This window comes from Anolis sagrei, chromosome 2 (genome assembly GCF_037176765.1).
Source record: "Anolis sagrei isolate rAnoSag1 chromosome 2, rAnoSag1.mat, whole genome shotgun sequence".
Lineage (NCBI taxonomy): Eukaryota > Metazoa > Chordata > Lepidosauria > Squamata > Dactyloidae > Anolis > Anolis sagrei.
The window spans coordinates 285,448,504-285,468,344 of NC_090022.1; the positions used below are offsets into that span (position 1 = coordinate 285,448,504).

At 38.8% G+C, this 19,841-nt stretch overlaps 1 protein-coding gene across 4 annotated transcripts in view; it reads right to left on the reverse strand.

Annotated features, from left to right (window-relative positions):
• The window catches only part of DCC (DCC netrin 1 receptor), a 1,101,219-nt gene that overhangs the window by 81,855 nt on the left and 999,523 nt on the right, over window positions 1-19,841 (reverse strand). For all 4 annotated transcript variants that reach the window (XM_060761267.2, XM_060761265.2, XM_060761264.2 and 1 more), the window contains exons 22-23: window positions 18,528-18,593; window positions 5,461-5,623 (exon numbers count right to left, since the gene is read on the reverse strand). In XM_060761267.2, coding sequence (XP_060617250.2) covers window positions 5,461-5,623; window positions 18,528-18,593 — 229 coding nt within the window. The remainder of the gene's footprint in view (window positions 1-5,460; window positions 5,624-18,527; window positions 18,594-19,841) is intronic.

Genomic DNA, 19,841 nt, shown 5'->3' on the forward strand with positions numbered 1-19,841 from the left:
ATGAAAGGCGGTAAAAATCAAGGATGAGAAAGGGAGTCATGAAACTAGTAAGCATGATGGAGTAAACAACACCTAAGTAGTTGCATACATATGGAATTCCTCCTTGTAATAACTAAGGGTCAGGACCGGGATTCTATCATATCCATTCAAATCACCTAATATAGGGTATATAGACACTCCAGGAAGTGCAGACTGGGAGCTTCAAAATGACCTTTAATTCTCTGTTGACAGTGACAGAGTATGAGTATTTTGCAATAGAATATGATAGAGAAGAAATATGAATGAATGCTTTCTTTCTCTCTCCCCCCCCCCCACCCGCCCCAATCAAGGCAGTTCATATTCTCTTTACATTTATATAGGCACATTCATAAGACATACTTGAAAAGGATTACATGTGTGCTGGGTTACAGTTTCTTTTTATTGCATGGATACCTCTCAGTCCAGTCCCATGGACAGCAATTGCAACATGATTATTACCCTATACCAGTGGTTCTCAACATTCCTAATGTTGTGAACCCTTAATACAGTTCCTCATGTTGTGGTGACCCCCAACCATAACATTATTTTCATTGGTACTTCATAACTGTCATTTTGCTACTGTTATGAATTTTAATGTAAATATCTGATATGCAGGATGGATTTTCATTCAATGGACCAAATTTGGCACAAATACCCAATATACACAAATTTGAATACTGGTGGGGTTGTGGGGATTGATTTTGTCATTTGGGAGTTGTAGTTGCTGGGATTTATAGTTCACCTAGAATAAAAAAAAACATTCTAAACTCCATGAGTAATGAACCAAACCTAGCACACAGAACTCCCATGACCAAAAGAAAATACTGGAAGGGTTTGATGGGCATTGATCTTGATTTTGGAGTTGTAGTTCACCTACACCCAGAGAGCACTGTGGACTCAAACAAAGATGGATCTGGACCAAACTTGGAAAAAATACTCAGTATGCCCAAATGTGAACACTGGTGGAGTCTGGTGAAAAAAGACCTTGATATTTTGGAGTTATAATTGCTGAGATTTCTGGTTCACGTACAATCAAAGAGCATCCTGAACCCCACCAACAATAGAATTGGCCAAACTTCCCACGCAGAACCCCCATGACCAACAGAAAATACTGTGTTTTCTGATGGTCTTTGGTGAACCCTTTGATACCGCCCTCCCTTGCGATCCTAGGATTCCTAACACCCAGGTTGAGAAACGCTGCCCTATATCTTTGCCCTGTGTAATGTATAGGTGCGAATCATGTGGCAATGCACAGATATTTTGCTAGATTGCAAACCAGAGCAACCCTAGACCTTATAGGGTGAGGAATGATGGACACCATTAATTCTTTACATTTAGATACAAATGCTGAACATGTTCTTAGCTATGCATGTTGAATACCATTTGGGTACAAAGAACAAAGGCTCTCAAGGATGGCAGAGTCACACTGAAATGTGTGCTTTTCCTAAAAAATGTTTATGCTATCCATAACTATGCCATATGGTAAGTCAGAGTTACTTTGGCTCGGATGAATAGTTGATGTCTAATAAAAAGACTGTTTTGATGGTTTAGGTATTCCTGCTTACATTTTCTTTTTAATGGGGTTTTCCCCTTCAGATTTCTGTTTTATATGTATTTTGCCTTGTGAATAGTTTAAGAATAGGCAATTTCTCCAGCAACCTGAGATTAACTGTTTATGTTTCTCTTCCCCATTTCTCAGTTAGTTAGTGTGAGACAACCACCATCATGAAATTCAATATTGAGGAGAAATTGCTCAAAATGAACATGACTAACCTTCAACTGAGAAAGTGGTTTCTATTTTATTCAAGGCTTCTGCCAGCATTCAGAGTGGGAATGGCCATTGCAAATTTTTAGTTTTATGTAATTCAACTCCATTTGCCTATAGCAGTGGTTCTCAACCTGGGGTCCCCAGATGTTTTTGGCCTTCAACTCCCAGAAATCCTAATAGCTGGTAAACTGGCTGAGATTTCTGGGAATTGTAGGCCAAAAACATCTGAGGACCCCAGGTTGAGAACCACTGGCCTATAGCATTTTGATCAGAGCATAAAAAGTTATTTTACTAGTGATTAATTATAATTAGAGTTAGTGTTATATTTTTAAAATATGCTATAAGCAACTTATTGCAGTTAGAAAAAACCTCTCTGTTCTCCCATTCACTCCATCAGTGTCTCAAGAGCCACAACAGAATATGAGGGAGTACTTGTACCTCATGATATTCCTTCCTTCATTACAATTTACTGTCCATACCTCCAGCTGAAAAGCACTTCAGAAAGAAATTATTTCTCATTGACTTACAGCAAGGTTACTTTGTTATGCCTTTGTTATTGGAGAAAGAAACTGAATATTGGGACTGGTAGGAATTGGCCTAGGTGGTCCTTGAGGTCCCCTCCAACTCCACAATTCTATGAATACAATCAACTAGTTATTTGCAAGTAGCAACTTCCAAGCTGTTTACAATGTTATGCTGTAATGCTCTATCCTCTTGTGCATTGAAATGTGGCAAAGCAAGTGAAATGAGAGCTCAGAAGTCATTAGCATCAGTTCCTTCAATAGCTGGCTGGCTGCCTTGTTGAAGTGCAGATTTTTCTTTTCCCAGTTTGAACCAGCTATTTCACAATATCAGTCCTCTACCAGGTAGGGATTCTTCTCATACACAGCTGTAAATGAATACAAAGGAAGCCCAAGGAGACTTTTTTCCTGCATGACTAATTTTCCCTGGCAACTTGCAGCTGCTTGAATTTGTGGTATGAAATATGTCCCATCCCATAGTATTATATGTCTCCATGGCTTAGTGCAAAATAGATATATGGTATTTGAAAATGAGAGTTTCAAAATTTTGTGTTTTAACTTTTAATGCTGCTGTTATAGGCCTTGCAGTAGAAATGAGGCTTCTGTGCACAATCGAAACACATATAGGCTTAGCACTGAAACTGTAATGCTGGGCTAATGAGCATCAGAAACATGGTATGAAAATATTTAGATATTCAGTCTGGAGATATTCAGGGACAGCCTTGTTGTCCATGTCACATTATACAAAAAAAATATCAACAATCCACACAAGAGTGATGCTTTTAAAAACCATACAGTAGGTGAAGAGAGGAGAAAGAGTCACAGGTCACCTTTTGATATCGAGTACTTTTTCTGCTGAAGTTCAGACCACTCCAGAACTACTGAACTACAACAGAAACAATATCTGCTACAAAAGGTAGGCCTGTGAGTACCATTCTTGCTTTCCTTCTCGTATTATATTGTTTAAATATATTTTGCCTGATGAAGAAGTTAGTGGAGCTTCAATAGCTGCATGATGTATTTTCTGCATATCTGTTAGCCATGAAATATATTACTCTTTTGTGGATATTATTGCATAATGTGAAGGTAAATCCATTTTTATATATATCTTTAGAGGAAATGCCTGACATCCTCATGGATGCTAAATGGCAGCTAACACCTTATTCAAATACATGGTGTGCTATTTCATTGTTTTTACTGACTCACCTTCAAAATTTGCTCTAAGTCTATGGAGGCTCCTTTCAATAATGTTAGAAGGTCTATATCAGTGGTTCTCAACCTGTGGGTCCCCAGGTGTTTTGGCCTACAACTCCCAGAAATCCCAGTCGGTTTACCATCTATTAGGATTTCTGGGAGTTGAAGGCTAAAACATCTGGGGACCCACAGGATGAGAAGCACTGGTCTATATTTTAAGACATGCTTAGTTCCTTCCACTTGGATTCCCTATGTTCCAGCTAGCCATCTAGTATAATAATGCAAATTTTGATGAAGAATTGTTTCTTGATATATTTGTCCTGCTGATTCCCAAAATATCATCAGTTTTCCCCAATCAGCTCTCACTTTTGAGATTCAGAATATATACCATACACCACACTTCATCTCATTGTCCAAAAGAAACAAAAGCAAAAAACCCACCTGATAACCATATTTAAGAAACGAGAGCTGATGCTCTATCCAATACAATTTTCTGAATCGAGGGCCCCAAATAAGTCATGCAACAGACTTAAAAACCAAGACACCAATAATTATGATTTTTATTATTTTGGCTGGGCTGTGTGATCAAGGTGCTCTCCTATGATTAAGCTGTCATTTTGATCTTTATGTGCCTTCAGGCGCTAGGAGTTATTTTACATAAAACTCAACATCCATCTAAACCAGTGGTTTCAAACCTTTTTTTGACCAGGGACCACTTTGATCAAGAATCATGCTCCAATGTAGGTACCAAAAAGGTTACAAATCAGTTTTTGGTCAACTTTAGATTCGGTTTAGTTATTTGAGGTGCTGATTCAGAAAATTGCATTTGATAGATTACATCAGCTCCAGTTTCTAATACAGAACAAATGCCACCCAGTAGTTGCCATCTGCTCACCCACAGAAAACCATATTTAATAATCTAGAGTTGATGTGATAGTAGTAATCTTTCATGGTTAGTCAGCCTCTCCCCTCCTGACATCCCTGTTGACTCAGCACTATAAGAGGCTTTTGCAAGACCAGTCGCTCTTGTTGTCATGTGGTTTCCAGGCAATGATGTAGTAATGGTGAGTCCATTGACCATATTTCACTCTTGTGGACCACTGGTGGTCCAAGGACCACAGGTTGGGGACCACTGATCTAAACCAACAGCTGGAATTGGGTAGCTGAGCTTTCTGATCCTCTGCTATAGCTTAAAAGTTCTCAGTCACCCTTTTATCTTGCTCTGATTATAGTGCGGCCCAATTTATTCTCAACAGAGTATATTATAGTTTATTAATATATTCTTGAAATCTACTTGTTGGCTTTTAACAGCATTAAAAGGACCATTCCACATTTATTCCAGTTTCCCCTTTTTCATTTCTGGAGTCACTGGGCTGGGTGGGAGCTGACATGGTAGAGAATTAGCTGGATGGAGAGCAGAAGGGACATATTCCTGAGGGAAATATTACTAGAAGGAGAAGGACAAACTCTCGGAAAACAGAAAGCTACACTCTTGCCCAGATAAACTCAATTCAGAAGCCAGGGACAATTCCACCACTAGGCAGACTGGAACAAGTTGGAGGTATAGGTGAGAATTCAGTTCACTTCACTTCATTTTTATTAGAATTCCACATCTGTCTTTTTCATATTTAGACTTTTTAAACTGAGAAAAATCTTAAAACTGATAATTGTCCACCAATTCCTAGGTTTTGGAACATGAAATCTTAGCAGTTTGGGCTTGAAGTCCTGCGCCTTTCACTATGAATGAGGCTTTTCATCTTTCTCTCTGTTTTTTGGGTGAGAAGTTCTTCATTTTCAACCTTAAATTGACTGGCACTGTGGTCTAAAGCTAAAACATTTCTCACTAGCAATTGACCATTCCTAGCAAGATGTCTATGACTTGAGACAAAATGTTCAGGTCGAGAAAAAATTGCAAGTATTTTTACATTGGTAGTAAAGAGAACTGTCCAAATTACTTACTTCCTCTGTTGTGCTGATGATCGCCTAGTACAAATCACAGCCACAATTACCACTACAACCACAGTCACAACTCCAACAGTGACAACAATGATAACAAGAAGATTGCTGTTCTTCTGGGGTGTTACACTTCCATGCGGAGGATGCATTTGCCCAATGGGAGGTTCTGAAACAACATAAATAGTTATTGAAACGACATAAATGGCTATTAAAATGCTGCAAATAGCTATTACATAATACTGGCATTCCCCAAGCAAGAACTTTTAGGCCCTTTGGCAATGACTCATAAAGTCTAATTTTATCATTCTTAGTGATTAAAATATTAGCCGAGTTCAATATTCACTTCATTATAAAGAACGGCATGAATAATCTTATATCTGGAATCATTGGAGACTGTTTCATATGCACATCTCTGAGGTGAAGTTGTTTTTCTTTACCTGGTTTGGTCTTCTGAAAACACTCTCTGAAATAACATTCAAGTTACCAGTACTTTCTGTGATTTAGGAACTGAAATCTTACCATCTGGAGTGATGGCAATATTACACTGTCCAACACACATTTTGATGCCTCAAATGTTAACTCTGTTTCTGAATGATTCCAAAAACGATGATTCCAGAAATGGCACCCATTTTACATCCGGAGCATGTAAAGCATATAATCACTTGGGGAGCCGAGAAGACAATTTTTTTCCGTGGCACAATGAACTTTTCTATCCGAACGTATCTCTCCTTATGAACCTTCTAGGACATTATGATCTTCTGGGGAGGCCCTGCCCTTGGTCTTGCCTTTCTTGCAGATGCGTTTGGTGGGAACAAGAGACAGGGCCTTCTCAGTGGTGGCCCCCCGACTGTGGAATGCCCTGCCTAGGGATGTAGGATTGGCCCCCTCCCTCCTGACTTTTCAAAGAAAGGTGAAAACCTGGATTTTTAAGCAGGCCTTTCCAAATACAGCATAGTGATACGAAATCATGGAACCACTTGACAACGCAATTGAATAATGATTTGACATGGAGATGCTCACAATAATGTTTTTAAGGCTTTGTATGGTTTTTATGTTTTTATATTGTATGCTAATGTTTTTAATAGTATTTTAGGATAGTTTTATTTGTTATAATTATTGAGGCATCAAATTGCTGCCAATTGTGAACCACTCTGAGCCGCCTCTGGGGTGAGAGGGATGGTATATAAATGTGGTAAATAAATAAATATCAGCATACCTAACTGGTATTCCAGTGAGCATCATTCTTAGAGTGCAACAATCACTTTATCAGCTCTTCTATGTAGTACAACTACAACTACAACTACAACTACTAATAAAGTGTACTACTACTACACTTTATTTGTATTCTGCCCCATCTCCCCGTGGGGACTTGGGGCAGCTGTAACATCATGGCAGCCCCTTGGATATTGGAAAATCACTCAATTCTATTATCCACAGATGCAGATCCTCTTACATAAAGATTCCTACTGAATTTAAGCTGTGCTGGTACGGCTGTACCAGGAGCTCCAACTTCTTTTCCTTTCTATTGAGTGTTTGCATGTATTGCAAAGTTCCATGCATTTTGCAATAAGGTGGCTTCCCTTGGTTTGCAATCATAGGGCCAATGACCCATCAATTATCATTATATTCTTTAGTTCTGCCCCTTTCTCCAGGGTTCAGGAAGGAAAGGGAGCCATTTTAGCTCAGTCTTATAGTTGATAGCTTAGCTACAGGACGTGAATCATCTCCACCTGTAGAGAAGCTTCGTTTCTTACGAAATTCTGGGGGAGAATTATTATTATTATTATTAACTTTATTTGTACCCTGCTAACATCTCCTGAAGGACTCGATGCGGCTTACAAAGGCCAAGGCCTCAATAAAAACAACAGCATAACAATACACACAACATTTCAAGCACATCAAAACATTAAGCAATAACAGTAAACAATAAGACAATACACCATAACACGATAAAACTAGGGCCGGGCCAAATGTAATGTGTACAGATTAAAAAGTGCTGAGTATGACAGATGAAAAGTAGGGTAAGTGCAATGTGCAGACAATCTTAAATCTCTGCTAAAGTGTTTCTGGGACATATTGCTGGAGTTTCCTATTCTGGAAAGGCACACCGGAACAGCAAGGTCTTCAAACTCTTCCTAAAGACTGCCAATGTAGGGGCTTGTCTGATGTCCTTGGGGAGGGGTTCCAAAGTCGGGGGGCCTGTCCCTCGTCCCCACCAGACGCGCCTGCGATGCAGGTGGGATTGCGAGCAGGGCCTCTCCAGATGAACAAAGAGAACGCATGGGTTCATAGACGGAGATGCGGTCATGCAGGTAGGCGGGTCCCAAACCATTTAGGGCTTTGTAGGTGAGTACCTGCGCCTTGAATTGGGACCAGAAAATGAACGGCAGCCAGCAAAACTCCTTGAACAGGAGGGTTGACCTCTCTCTGTAAGGAGCACCAGTTAACATCCTGGCTACCGCCCGTTGGACTAACTGAAATTTCCGAGCCATTTTCAAGGGCAGCCCCATGTAGAGCGCATTACAATAGTCCAATCTAGAGGTGACCAAGGCATGGACCACCCTGGCCAGATCAGCCTTTACAAGGTACAGTTGCAATTGGCGCACGAGTCTCAATTGTGCAAAAACCCTCAATTGTACAAAGACAGTTCCAAAGGACTCCAGCTGGAGAATCTACAAAGCCTTGACTGGTAGGTCTACTTGGGACCCAAGAAGCAGTTTGGAGCCGGGAGTAGAGCCCATACCAGCAACGTTTAGAAAGTAGATTGCCCAAGGAGGGGTTAAAAAGGGTTTTCCTTTTAAAGAAAAGAAACAGTTCATGAAGCTAGTTGCCTGTCCCTTGTGGACAAGATTAAGAAAGCCACCAGTTGATTCAAAGCCTTGAAGTATTTGTTTGACCTGTTGAAGATCTGAGAAGTATTTGATTGTTTTGTTGAAGACCTAAGCAATAATAAAGGACTTTGTTAAACTTTTCAAGCTTCTAAAGACTCTGTATAGGATAATCCTTAGGGCCTCTCACTCGAGGCACCCCGGCTTCCCGCTGGGCACAAAGAGCACATCCTGTTCAAAAGCCAATTGCTATAGGCCAGCGCGTGACAGCACATAAGCCAATATTCCTTGGAGGTCTTCAGACAGATTACAGATGGCCATCTTCTAGCAGTGCTTTTTGTTGTGTCCTGCATTACAGAAGATTGTACCAGAATGCCCTTGTGGTTCTGTCTAAACCTTAGATTCTATCATTTTATCCCCCTTATTGCACCATCATTACTACTCTAGTAAGGTCTTAGGCTTCAAGCATGGAATGACAAAGAACAGAAGATTAAATATATATATTTAAAATAATTTAAAATATTGTTCTTATTTATTTATAATGTATATTAATATTGTATGATATATCATTATGTTTCACTGCTTATGGAACATAAAGCATGTGCTGTTTTGAGCTTATAACCTTAGGTAAATTCCCCTTCTGGCCAGTGGATGTCAAACAGATGTTCAACTGGGCTGCAGCAGATGCAGCAGGATAATGCTGGTAGATGGAGCCACCTTGTTTGGTCTCCATCTCCCTTCCCCAATGTATTTTCAACACATGAAGGAGATTACTCAAAACTCCTTACTATGTGTGATCACTGCTTTAAGCAAAGCATGACTGGTGATAGGAGAGATTTCAAAAACAAGGGGAAAACCTCTGAAAGTGCATCAAAGTTATTTATGTTGTAGCAACACGTCTATGTCATTAACAAAGAAAGGTCACAGTTTATGAGAAATATCTGAGTGACTTGATGTGATGAAGTGAAACTGCATGATGTTCAAATGACACAGATTTACTCCCCCACCCCCCTTTATATAAAAGAACCTGACTATAAAAGCAGATACAATTTAATGCCTGCCAAGATATATGAATTCTACTCTGAAGGACAGGCCTGAATTCAAAATGGTGCCATAAAACATGGTAAATTTATGCTTTGAGAAATCACAGCAACACAGAAAACAGGAACCTTTGGACTGTGAGACATGTGGGAAAGGTTACTCCCATTAACGTAAACCTAAGGCCATGCAAGAAGAATATCAGAGCAAGGGAGAAAGCAACTGGCTTCCAACAATAAGCCAATGAAGGTGTTGCAATTCTATTATTCCTCCCTCCCTCCTTTTCTCTTTTTTTCATTTCCTATGTCTCTTAGTGCTGTTTGCCAACTTAGGATTTATCTTAACATTTAATACCTGCATAGCACTGAAATTACTTTTGGGCTAAACCATAATTTTTAAAAGGTCAACTAAGGAAACACCACTGCTGTCAATTATAATCATAATCATCCAACAACAAACAAGCAAATATCACAGCTCATTTTGTTGTTAAGATTGGCAAATGTACAAGTGAGATACTGGATATTAAATGGGAAGACATTTGGGTCAAATAAAAGAGAAGGACCATTAGCCCCTCATATTTGTGACTGACTTTTGCAGATTTGATTATTTATAGATATGATTAAAATGTTCTCTTTAGGAATTTCTAGGTTCTCCCATATGATTAAATGCTTAACTTCCAGCAGAAGTTGACCATGAATTTCCAGGAGAAGTGTTGCTTCAGGTCTTTAAAAGTGTGTGTGTGTGTGTATATACATCCCATAATTTAAAAATCACTCTGTTTACTCACAGTTTTTTTCTTTTATGGGGACCTGTGTCTCCAAACCCAGTCAATGTGAAGGGCTGACTGTGGTTCTTCACATGGCATATAGTTAAATGATTGAATTCACTGCTATTATTGGGTGCCAACTTGGATGTTTTTAAAGGTGAGTAGTACGAATTCATGGAGAACAGGGAATCAATGGCTACTTCTCATGAAGGGCATATATATCATTCTGGCATCAGAGAAAACATGCCTCTCATTACCTGTTGCTGGGGAACATCAGTGGGTGTGCCGATGTGGGAAACATCAGCAATTTCCCATACGGAACTGATTCTGCACTATTCTGCACCTAACCAAAACGATCTTTGGGATTATCTGGCTCAGTTCCTATGTCCTTACTTCACATTAACAGCACAAGTCGACAATTGTTGGTGTTCCTTAAATTATTATTATCTATTAGATAATAGTAGAGAGGGAATTTTATTTGTGTGTGACATAACAAATCTCTCTATTGGCTCACTTGAATGCCTGTTTTAATACATGATTCAAAATTTACCAAAGCACTCTTGATTTAACATTATGACTGTTCTCTTTGTAATCACTGGGACTTATCCTAGTTTGATGAACTTTCATTTTGTCAATGAAACCACAGCAAGGGATGTTTGTGTCAGAACATATACTTCCTTGTAGAAACTTAAAAAACCATGGCACATATTGGCTTTTAAAGAAATAACAGACTATCCTATATTCTATTAACCAAATCCAACTAAAATTTGACATGTCAACGCATGGAACTTTACATTAACTTGCATTAAATTTGAAGAACCTCAGAAGATAGTGCTCCAAATTCAATACTGTTCTACAAGTCAATGGAACTATCATGCCCCCGTTCCCCATGTAGCTCTCCGAAACACCAAAAAAAACAAACAAACAGCAGACAAATTTTCCACTCTCCAGAGTGGGGAAGGGTCTTGGCATCAAAATTGTTTTGATTTTTGCAATGAGGGTGGAGTGTGTAATGAGATGAAGCCCTCCAAGGTCCCCTAAAAGGGGGCTACTGTGCACCCCTCATCTCCCACAGCTATCCATCACTGGTGTACATATTTTCATAATGTGTTAATTTTGTGGAATTGTATTATTATTACTATTAATATTATTATTAATAATAATATTAATATTATATTACCCATTTCTCTCTATGACTTGAGACAGGGTAGAACATTATTGAAATAGACAGATAAATGCAGCACCATTAAAATGCATACATATCAAAATGCATACAGAAAAGACCAATACCAATAATGTGTTACAGTATATGCATGTACATGACTAAGTTTTTGTAAAGATCGTCTCCTGTGTGTGTGTGTGTTGAGGAAGAACACCTGGATAATTGAAGCAATCCAGCTTGAACCACTCCCTGAATAGAGTATAATATGAGGAGTTTTTCTGATGGATTTTGGGACTTACTGAACCACTTGTTTCATGATTTGTCTCCTTGCACCATTGAGGAAGAAGAAGATGCATGGATTTAATGCATAGGACTTTATGTGAGTTTTATTTATGCAAATGGACGGAGTTATTTTCAAAGCTGTATATTTTTGTGAAGCTGCTTATTTGACTCTGTTACTTAAGAGTAAATTTTATTTTTCCCATTTACTTGGCTCATATTTACTCTTTGTGGATGAACAAAGGGCTGGGAAGTCTGGACAGGACTGCACGTTTTCTGGGTTAGCTTTCGTATAAACCGCAACATAACCTGCAGGTTCAATTTTATAGTTTCAAATTTACTGAGTAGGCCTGCCAGAAGAGATAGATCTTCAGTTGTATCTTGAAGTGTGACATCTGATTTAATGATTAAAAAGTTGCAAAAGCAACTTAACAGTATCCTTAAGGAGATACTAATCCACATTCATGGCCTCTTAACAGTGAAGCAAATCGTAAAATCCACCAAAGTTTATCTATAAAATTTCAACAGTATCAAAAATGTGCAGTTGAATTACATTTAAACCACATGCAGTGATTCTGAAAATAATTGACTATAAAACACTGTTTTGGTGTGCACTAAAACAATGCCATAGTGCAGTGGTTCTCAACCTGTGGGTCCCCAGGTGTTTTGGCCTACAACTCCCAGAAATCCTAACAGCTGGTAAACTGGCTGGGATTTCTGGGAGTTGTAGGCCAAAAACATCTGGGGACCCCAGGTTGAGAACCACTGCCATAGTGAGATATAATCCATTTTTATCAGTGGTTCCCTTCCCAACCTTTTTTTGACCAGGGATCACTCTCTAATATTAGTACCAAAGGGGTTACAAATCAGTTTTTGGTCAACTTTAGATTCAATTCTGTTATTTGGGGTGCTGATTCAGAAAATTGTATTGGATAAACCACATCAACTCTAGTTTCTGATAGAAAACATATGCCCTCCAGTAGTTGCCACCTGCTCACCCACATAAAACCATATTCTATAATCTAAAGCTGATGTGGTCTATCCAAGGGGGTGGTGCTGGCCCAGGACAGAGAAAGAGTGGCAGGCAGCAGGAAAGGAGCGGAAATAAAATAAAATAAAGAGGAAAGAGGCTCATGGACCGGATTTTTGTCCTTGTGGCCCACTGGTAGTCTGCAGCCCAGAGGTTAAGAACAACTGCTTTATATCATTTTGCATCTCGTATTTTTTAGGTTGGGATGCATACTATATTCAGATGGGATGAGCCCTCTTCCCATCACACCTGATTATTACAATTCTTATGATTTAAATACACTGCACTTTGACTCATCACATCACAGAAGGCTGGCTCCTCCCAATCTATTTGAATGCCTCCCTACCACACTTTTCTTTTTTTAGAAGGAAGTGAACCCACTCAGGTTCACTTCATCATGCAGTGATGTAGCCTGAAAATCTTGAACTAATGTTCTCCTGAGATTTTAGCAGATGAGATGAATACTGATTTTTGATCACATGTAAAACTGCACCACTGCAACATATAAAATCATAGTAAATGATTAGAATGTGCAGTTACTCTGTTTATGTGATATTTTTCAAATGGATCCAAACAGATGGGGCATACGTCAAGTGATAGGACCCCCTTGGAATTGTGTTCAAAGGGTCTCAAAAACAGTAAAAAAATCCTGGCTGTGGGATCAAGCGTTTGTAGAATAGACTGATTTACTGATGAAGATAAAGTTTTAGTAGACTGCAATGGACTGATCTGGATGATGATTTGAACTGGCAAACTGTTTTAATGTATATAACTGTTTTTAATGCATGCTAATTGTATTTTATATTATGTCATTATATTGAGTCGGCATCGAATAGTTGCCTGTTGGAAGCCATCCTGAGTCTCTCTGGAGGTTGAGAAGAATGGGGTATAAATGTTCTAAATAAATGAATAAATAATATAATATACATATCTTCTCATTATCCACAGGCTAACTTAACTCTATGCCATAAACACCCTAGAATTATAGAATTACAGAGCTGGAAGAGACCACATGGACCATCCAGTCCAATCCCTTGCAATGCAGGCAAAACACAATCAAAGCACCCATGACAGATGACCATACAGTGTCCATTTAAAATCCTTCAAATAAGGAGTTTCCAGCACCCTCTGAAGCAGAGAGTTCCACTGTTGAACATCTCTTATGGTTTTAAGATAATTCTTATAAATTGTTACATAACAGATTTCGAAGCTTTACTCATTTAGCTTCAAATAGGTCTGTTGGTGTGGCATCGTGACAATCCTAAAGTAAGGTTATGTTCAGAGGGGATTCATCCTTACTATCTGCTGAGGCTGAGGGTGTGTAACACCCTAAGATCACCTAGTAGGATTCCTTAGCTAAGCAGAGGTTCAAACCCTAGTTTCCAGAGATGTAATCTTATGCTAAAACCATTGCACCATATTGATTCTCTGAGACTCTGCAGCAAAACATATCTTCTGTCTCATATATTAATGAATCATTTTCCCCCTTCTGACAAGCTATTATTCCTGTAAATAGATGTGTTAGAGGCACTCTTCATACTTTTCTTCTGTCCAACATAGACATAATTTGCACATTTCAAATACTGGGAACATATAGCAAAGGCTTTGTTTTCTCTTACATTTCAAACTGTGCAGCAACACCACTAATGACAGAGGCTGATAGTAACAGCTGAGACTCCTTGTCTACTGAGGCTCAGATAAAGAAAAGTCTCAGGTATCAATGTAGAGACCTCATTAAACAGACCAGATTTACTGATATTATCTCTGACTTGTCTGCTTTGTGTACAAAAGAGGTCATTTATCTACCAGTAAGCTACAGGTTTTGAGGAAAAAATGGAAGAAAGAAAGCATTAAGTATTCCCTCCTCATCATGTATGTGCAAAATTAATGAATCTGGCTATTTAATCAGCTGCACACCTTGTACTATTTTTTTTTTAATTTTCAAGCTTGACTTTTACATAACATTCAGGTTTTTTTATTTCTCCATATAGATTCAATAACATAAAAAAGGTTTAAACCCCATTAAATATGGAATGTTAAAGGGAAGAAGTTGATGAGGTGTCTAAACCAAAGCTGATCATGATTAGAGGTTGCTCATTTTCTGTAAATCGTAGCATGTTAATGTGTGTGTGTATGTTTCTATGCCTTGCTATATCAGGACAGGCTTAATTAAAATCACAGCTTCCACTGGGAACCTGAAAATATGAAATAGAAAGAAGCCACACTGTATGTGCCTTCTGCTCCACTCTAAATATGTAAAAATAATTATTGTTGTTCAATGGGTTTCTAGGAATAATTTAATGGAGGTGAAAAATGAGCTCCTTTGAGGGTTAAAAAGTGGAGCCTGTACTAGATCACAGAGGTTTATTTCAATAGATTCAACAGAAATTACATTTATTAGAACTACATGTACCTACTTGTAGTAACCTTGCAACCAACACCAGTGTTCTAACTGATACTTATCAACAAAGAGCATTGAGATGTCTGAGAATGCCCAGTACACGATTAATTTGATTTTCCTTGAGATATCTCCAGGCTTAGTAATTCTTTTTTGTTGTTAATTGTGTCAGGTTGACTTCAGCTTATAGCAACCCTATGAATGAGAGACCTCAGAGTCACCTTGTTATCATCAGCCCTGCTCTGGTCTTACAGACTCAGGGTCGTAGCTTCCTTGATTGGATTTATCTACTTGTAATATGTTATTCCTCTTCTCCTTCTATTTTCTACCTTATCAAGCATATTGTATTTTCTAATGAGTTGTGATATGTTTAAAGTACAATAGTTCAGTCTAGTCATCTTGGCTTCTAGAAAGAGTTCAGAAGACCTGATTTGTTTATGAACCCATTTATTTGTCTTTTGACAGTCTGTGGCATTTGTAGAAGTGATAGCTAGTGAAGTGAGAGTTTTGAGGGATGGACAAGAAGAAGAAGGTTTGAATTCCTGCTCAGGCATGGAAGCTCCCTGGGTGAACTTGGGCAAGTCACATTATCTCAGCCTCAAGGGAAGGCATGGGCAAGCTCCTACATTCCGCCAAGAAAATTCAGCAATAGGTTCATCTTATGGTTGCCACAAGTCAGGAATGATTTGAAAGAACACAACAAAAACCAAAGGCAACAACCAAGGCAAAAACAGCTGCCTTTTGAGGACATTTTTCCAAGATTGCAAAATACCTTACAATAATCTATTCAGGATACTGTAGAGCAGTGGTTCTCAACCTGGGGTCCCCAGATGTTTTTGGCCTCCAACTCCCAGAAATCCTAACAGCTGGTAAACCACCTGGGATTTCTGGGAGTTGTAGTCCAAAAACATCTGAGGACTCCAGGTTGAGAACCACTGCTCTAGAGTGACACACTTGATTTTTCTGAAATTTAATAGCATCCTGAAAGGGTTTAGGCTTATGTGTTCTAGTGCACTATGACTGTAGATTTGGTACCAAAGAACAGGAAGAATGAAATGAAATTATATACAGATAGTCCTGGAGTTAGAAGCATCCAACTTACAAATGACATAACTTAAAATGGGAGTGAGACAACAGGAAGTGAGAAAAATCTACCCCCAGGAAGAGAAATTCACTCTTGGAAGAGTTATCATGGAGAAAAGGTGTCTCTGCTGAGCTTTAGCACCTATCCTTGTTTCTACAACAAGCCAAATTTTTCAGAATCCAATTATCACAGGGATAGAAAGTGAGGTGAAATCTTCTGATCAGAAAGGCACAGACAACAAAACAAACACCACAAGGTAGTTAACCCTTCCCTGTGGTATCCACACGCACGCACGCGCGCGCGCACACACACACACACACACACATATATAGAAAGAGAGAGCACAATGGTTATGTTTTCTCTTACATTTCAATCTCTCTCTCTCTCTCTCTCTCTCTCTCTGTCTCTGTGTGTGTGTGTGTGTGGATAGCACAGGGAAGGGTTAACTCAAAGTTACAAACAACATGGGTTCTGTAGAGTTGTACTTAGGTTAAATTTGTATGTAAGTTGGAATTCTAACTCTCTCTATATATAGAGAGAGAGGGGGGGAGAAATGGCTATGTTTTCTCTTACATTTCAAACTCTACACACACACACACACACACACACACACACACACTCTCTTGGAGTTCCAACTTACATATAAATTCAACCTAAGAACAACTCTACAGAACCCATCTTGTTTGTAACTTGGGGAATCCCTGTACACCAATGTTATATCCTCAAACATCAAAATATTTGGAGACAAAAGAGCTTGGAATGGGCACACAAAAGGATTTGCTTCTCAGTACAGTGCAATTTCCTGGCAGTGCAGCTTATATCTGCTAAATCTACAGTATAAATAATGACTGTGCTGCCATGGTTCGAAACTGCCAAGGGATAATTAATTTTTCTCAATTATCTATTCCATTTCCCTCTTTAATCTCCCACACTTTTGCTTCTCGTGGAGGACTGTGCTCCAGTGATTCCACTGACAACTTCACATGGCGATGAACTGTAACTATTGCAGGCTTCCACTTACTAATACCTTATCAATGTCAACTGTTTTCTTCCTCGTGTATTAGGTCCAAATCTATTTAAAGCATTGTTTCAGTTTCTCATGGCCTATTCACTTTGCTAAAAAGCATGATGCTAACTGATCCTATGAACCACAGAGATAGTAGATGTGTGTATGATTTGCGCAAGGAGTTGGAATTAAGGTGTCAATGAAAAATCACCATTTGTAGCTTTGTGTTGGGTTTCAAACTGATGCATTCATAGAATCCTAGAGTTGGAAGAGACCTCATGGGCCATCCAGTCCAACCCCCTGCCAAGAAGCAGGAAAATTGCATTCAAAGCACCCCCGACAGATTCCACATGATTACAACATCAGAATAACATATGTTAACTTTGCAGTGGAGATAGATTGCATGATTCATCAGTGCTGTGTAAAGTAATTGGGAAAAGCTCACTCAGCATGCATTTGTCAACGCCAAATCAAAGACCAAGTTTGGAAATAAGTAATTCCATATGTTGTTGTCACCTGCAACAGATTCCTCTCTGGATTATGTCCTTTTTGGACTACCACTCCCAGAATCCCACAAGAAGCATACTCTCTAGCTGCCCTGGCTTTAAAAATCTGGGGGTTTGGGGTGGAATCCAACTTGTACTCTAAACTAGCAGATACAACTTGTACTCTAAACTAGCAGATACTCTAAACTAGCAGAATTTGCTTGCTCTGAGCAAATGTTTTCAGTGACTTCCGTCATTCATAGCTTCAACACTTGAAGTGTTTACCACCAGCCATACTGTCATTGTTATGCCATCAAGTGATTGTTACCAAAAGTAGTATTTCCAAAATCTGCTTTTTTGGCAATGCGGGGATGAAGTACAATACCATATTTCCCATTTTAACTTGCTATCTTTGCTAATTGTGGTATCTTTGCTAATTGTGGTAAGTCCAAGAACCTATCCCCTATCAATATGAGGGCTATGCTGTATTCCTAGTGTGTGGCCTCAAGTGCCATAGGCAAACACTTTTATTTAGTCAGCCTGTGCTGTGCATATGGTCAACCTGCATAATGGCCCCTAGTTAGATACAGAGATTATTTAGACTATTTTTTGTAATACTATTATTTATTTATTTAATCCCACTTTTCTTCCACATGGGACTCAAAGCGGTGAACATATGGTACAAAACAAAAACTACATGATACAAGAACACAATATCATCCCTCCAACTCAAACATGTAAACAATAAGCCAACACATTGCATAAACACATTGCATAAACCATATCAAATAAGCATAAAAATAATAACATTTATCAAGTGCTTTTGTAGTAACCAAAGTACGAAATATCAAAGGTACTAGTATTGAATTTTCAAACAGTGTTAACTCAAGCTCTAAATGTACTAAATGGCACAAAGAATACAGAAATCACTGATGAAACAATAGGAGAAGATCTAATTGGAAAGGCATCATTTTAGTCCATATTTATTATTTACCATTAAGGCTGCTTCTGTCGATCAAGTTTGTGTCAACTGGCCAATAGACCCCATCTCCATGGCGACCTGCAAAAAAAAAGGAAACCGAACATCAGAAGAGAATGGCACATGAGCCCAATCAAGGCAGATAGCTTCTGAGTTTTGAAAGCATTTCCCTCTGATGTTAATGCCATTAGGTATCATGAGAGGAGACAATTGCAGGTCTGCATGAAAAAGAAAAATCTGTTATAAAAGCAGATTTCTAAACCAAAATCTTTGAATACTTTGACTCTCATCCTCCCTCTCCAACATCTCGCTGCTCTTCTGGACTGCTAGTTTAAAAAGTGACACAATAAGGCAAAGCTTTTGGTACCAGTCAGAAAATTCTCTCTATGCAAATGACAGATTTGACAGCCATTTATTCCTTAAATGACAGGCAGAGTGCTGAGCATGTACATGTTCCAGTGGCCCATGTTCTCATATAGCTATAGTTTTGACATTTCTTTCTGGTGTCAATGAATTATATTATTTGACCAGGTGACAAACGTCTCGCTTAGCATCTAGATGCTTAAGGTTCTCTATTCCTATATTCCTACACACACGCACACTCTTGAAATAGTTTCCTAGATGAAGTCAGACGATCAATATAAATCAGCAACTTCTGCTGCTAAGCTGATCCTCTATGGCAGTGGTTCTCAACCTGAGGGTCCCCAGATGTTTTGGCCTCCAACTCCCAGAAATCCTAACAGCTGGTAAACTGTCTGGGATTTCTGGGAGTTGGAGGCCAAAACACCTGGGGACCCACAGGTTGAGAACCACTGCTCTACGGGATGGTATGGGTTGAGCATTCCGTATGTGGAAATCTGAAATGTTCCAAAATCCAAAATTGTCCATATGGGTGACTGAGATATTTACAACTTTGCTCTCTGATGATTCAATACACAAACTTTTTTCAAGCACAACTTTATTAAAAATAATTTGTATAGGCTATTTGTACAAGATGTATATGAAACATACATGATTTTTTTTTGTTTAGACATAGGCCCCATCACCAAAACATCTCCTATATGCAAATTCCAAAATCCAAAACACTTTCAGTCTCAAGCATTTCAGATAAGGGATACTCAACCTGCCCATGGCCAAACTATTGCCAACCCAGAAACAAAATGAGCATAAAAGGAGACTGAAAGATACAGAGATAGTATTTGTTAATGGTCTACTTATGAGCTGAGGTTGGCTTTCAGATTTCATATTTAGAGTGGGTTTCCTCTCCTCCCCCCCCCCCAAAAAAAACAAAATAGCTATTTTTTTTAAAGTTTTCAAACAACATGATGC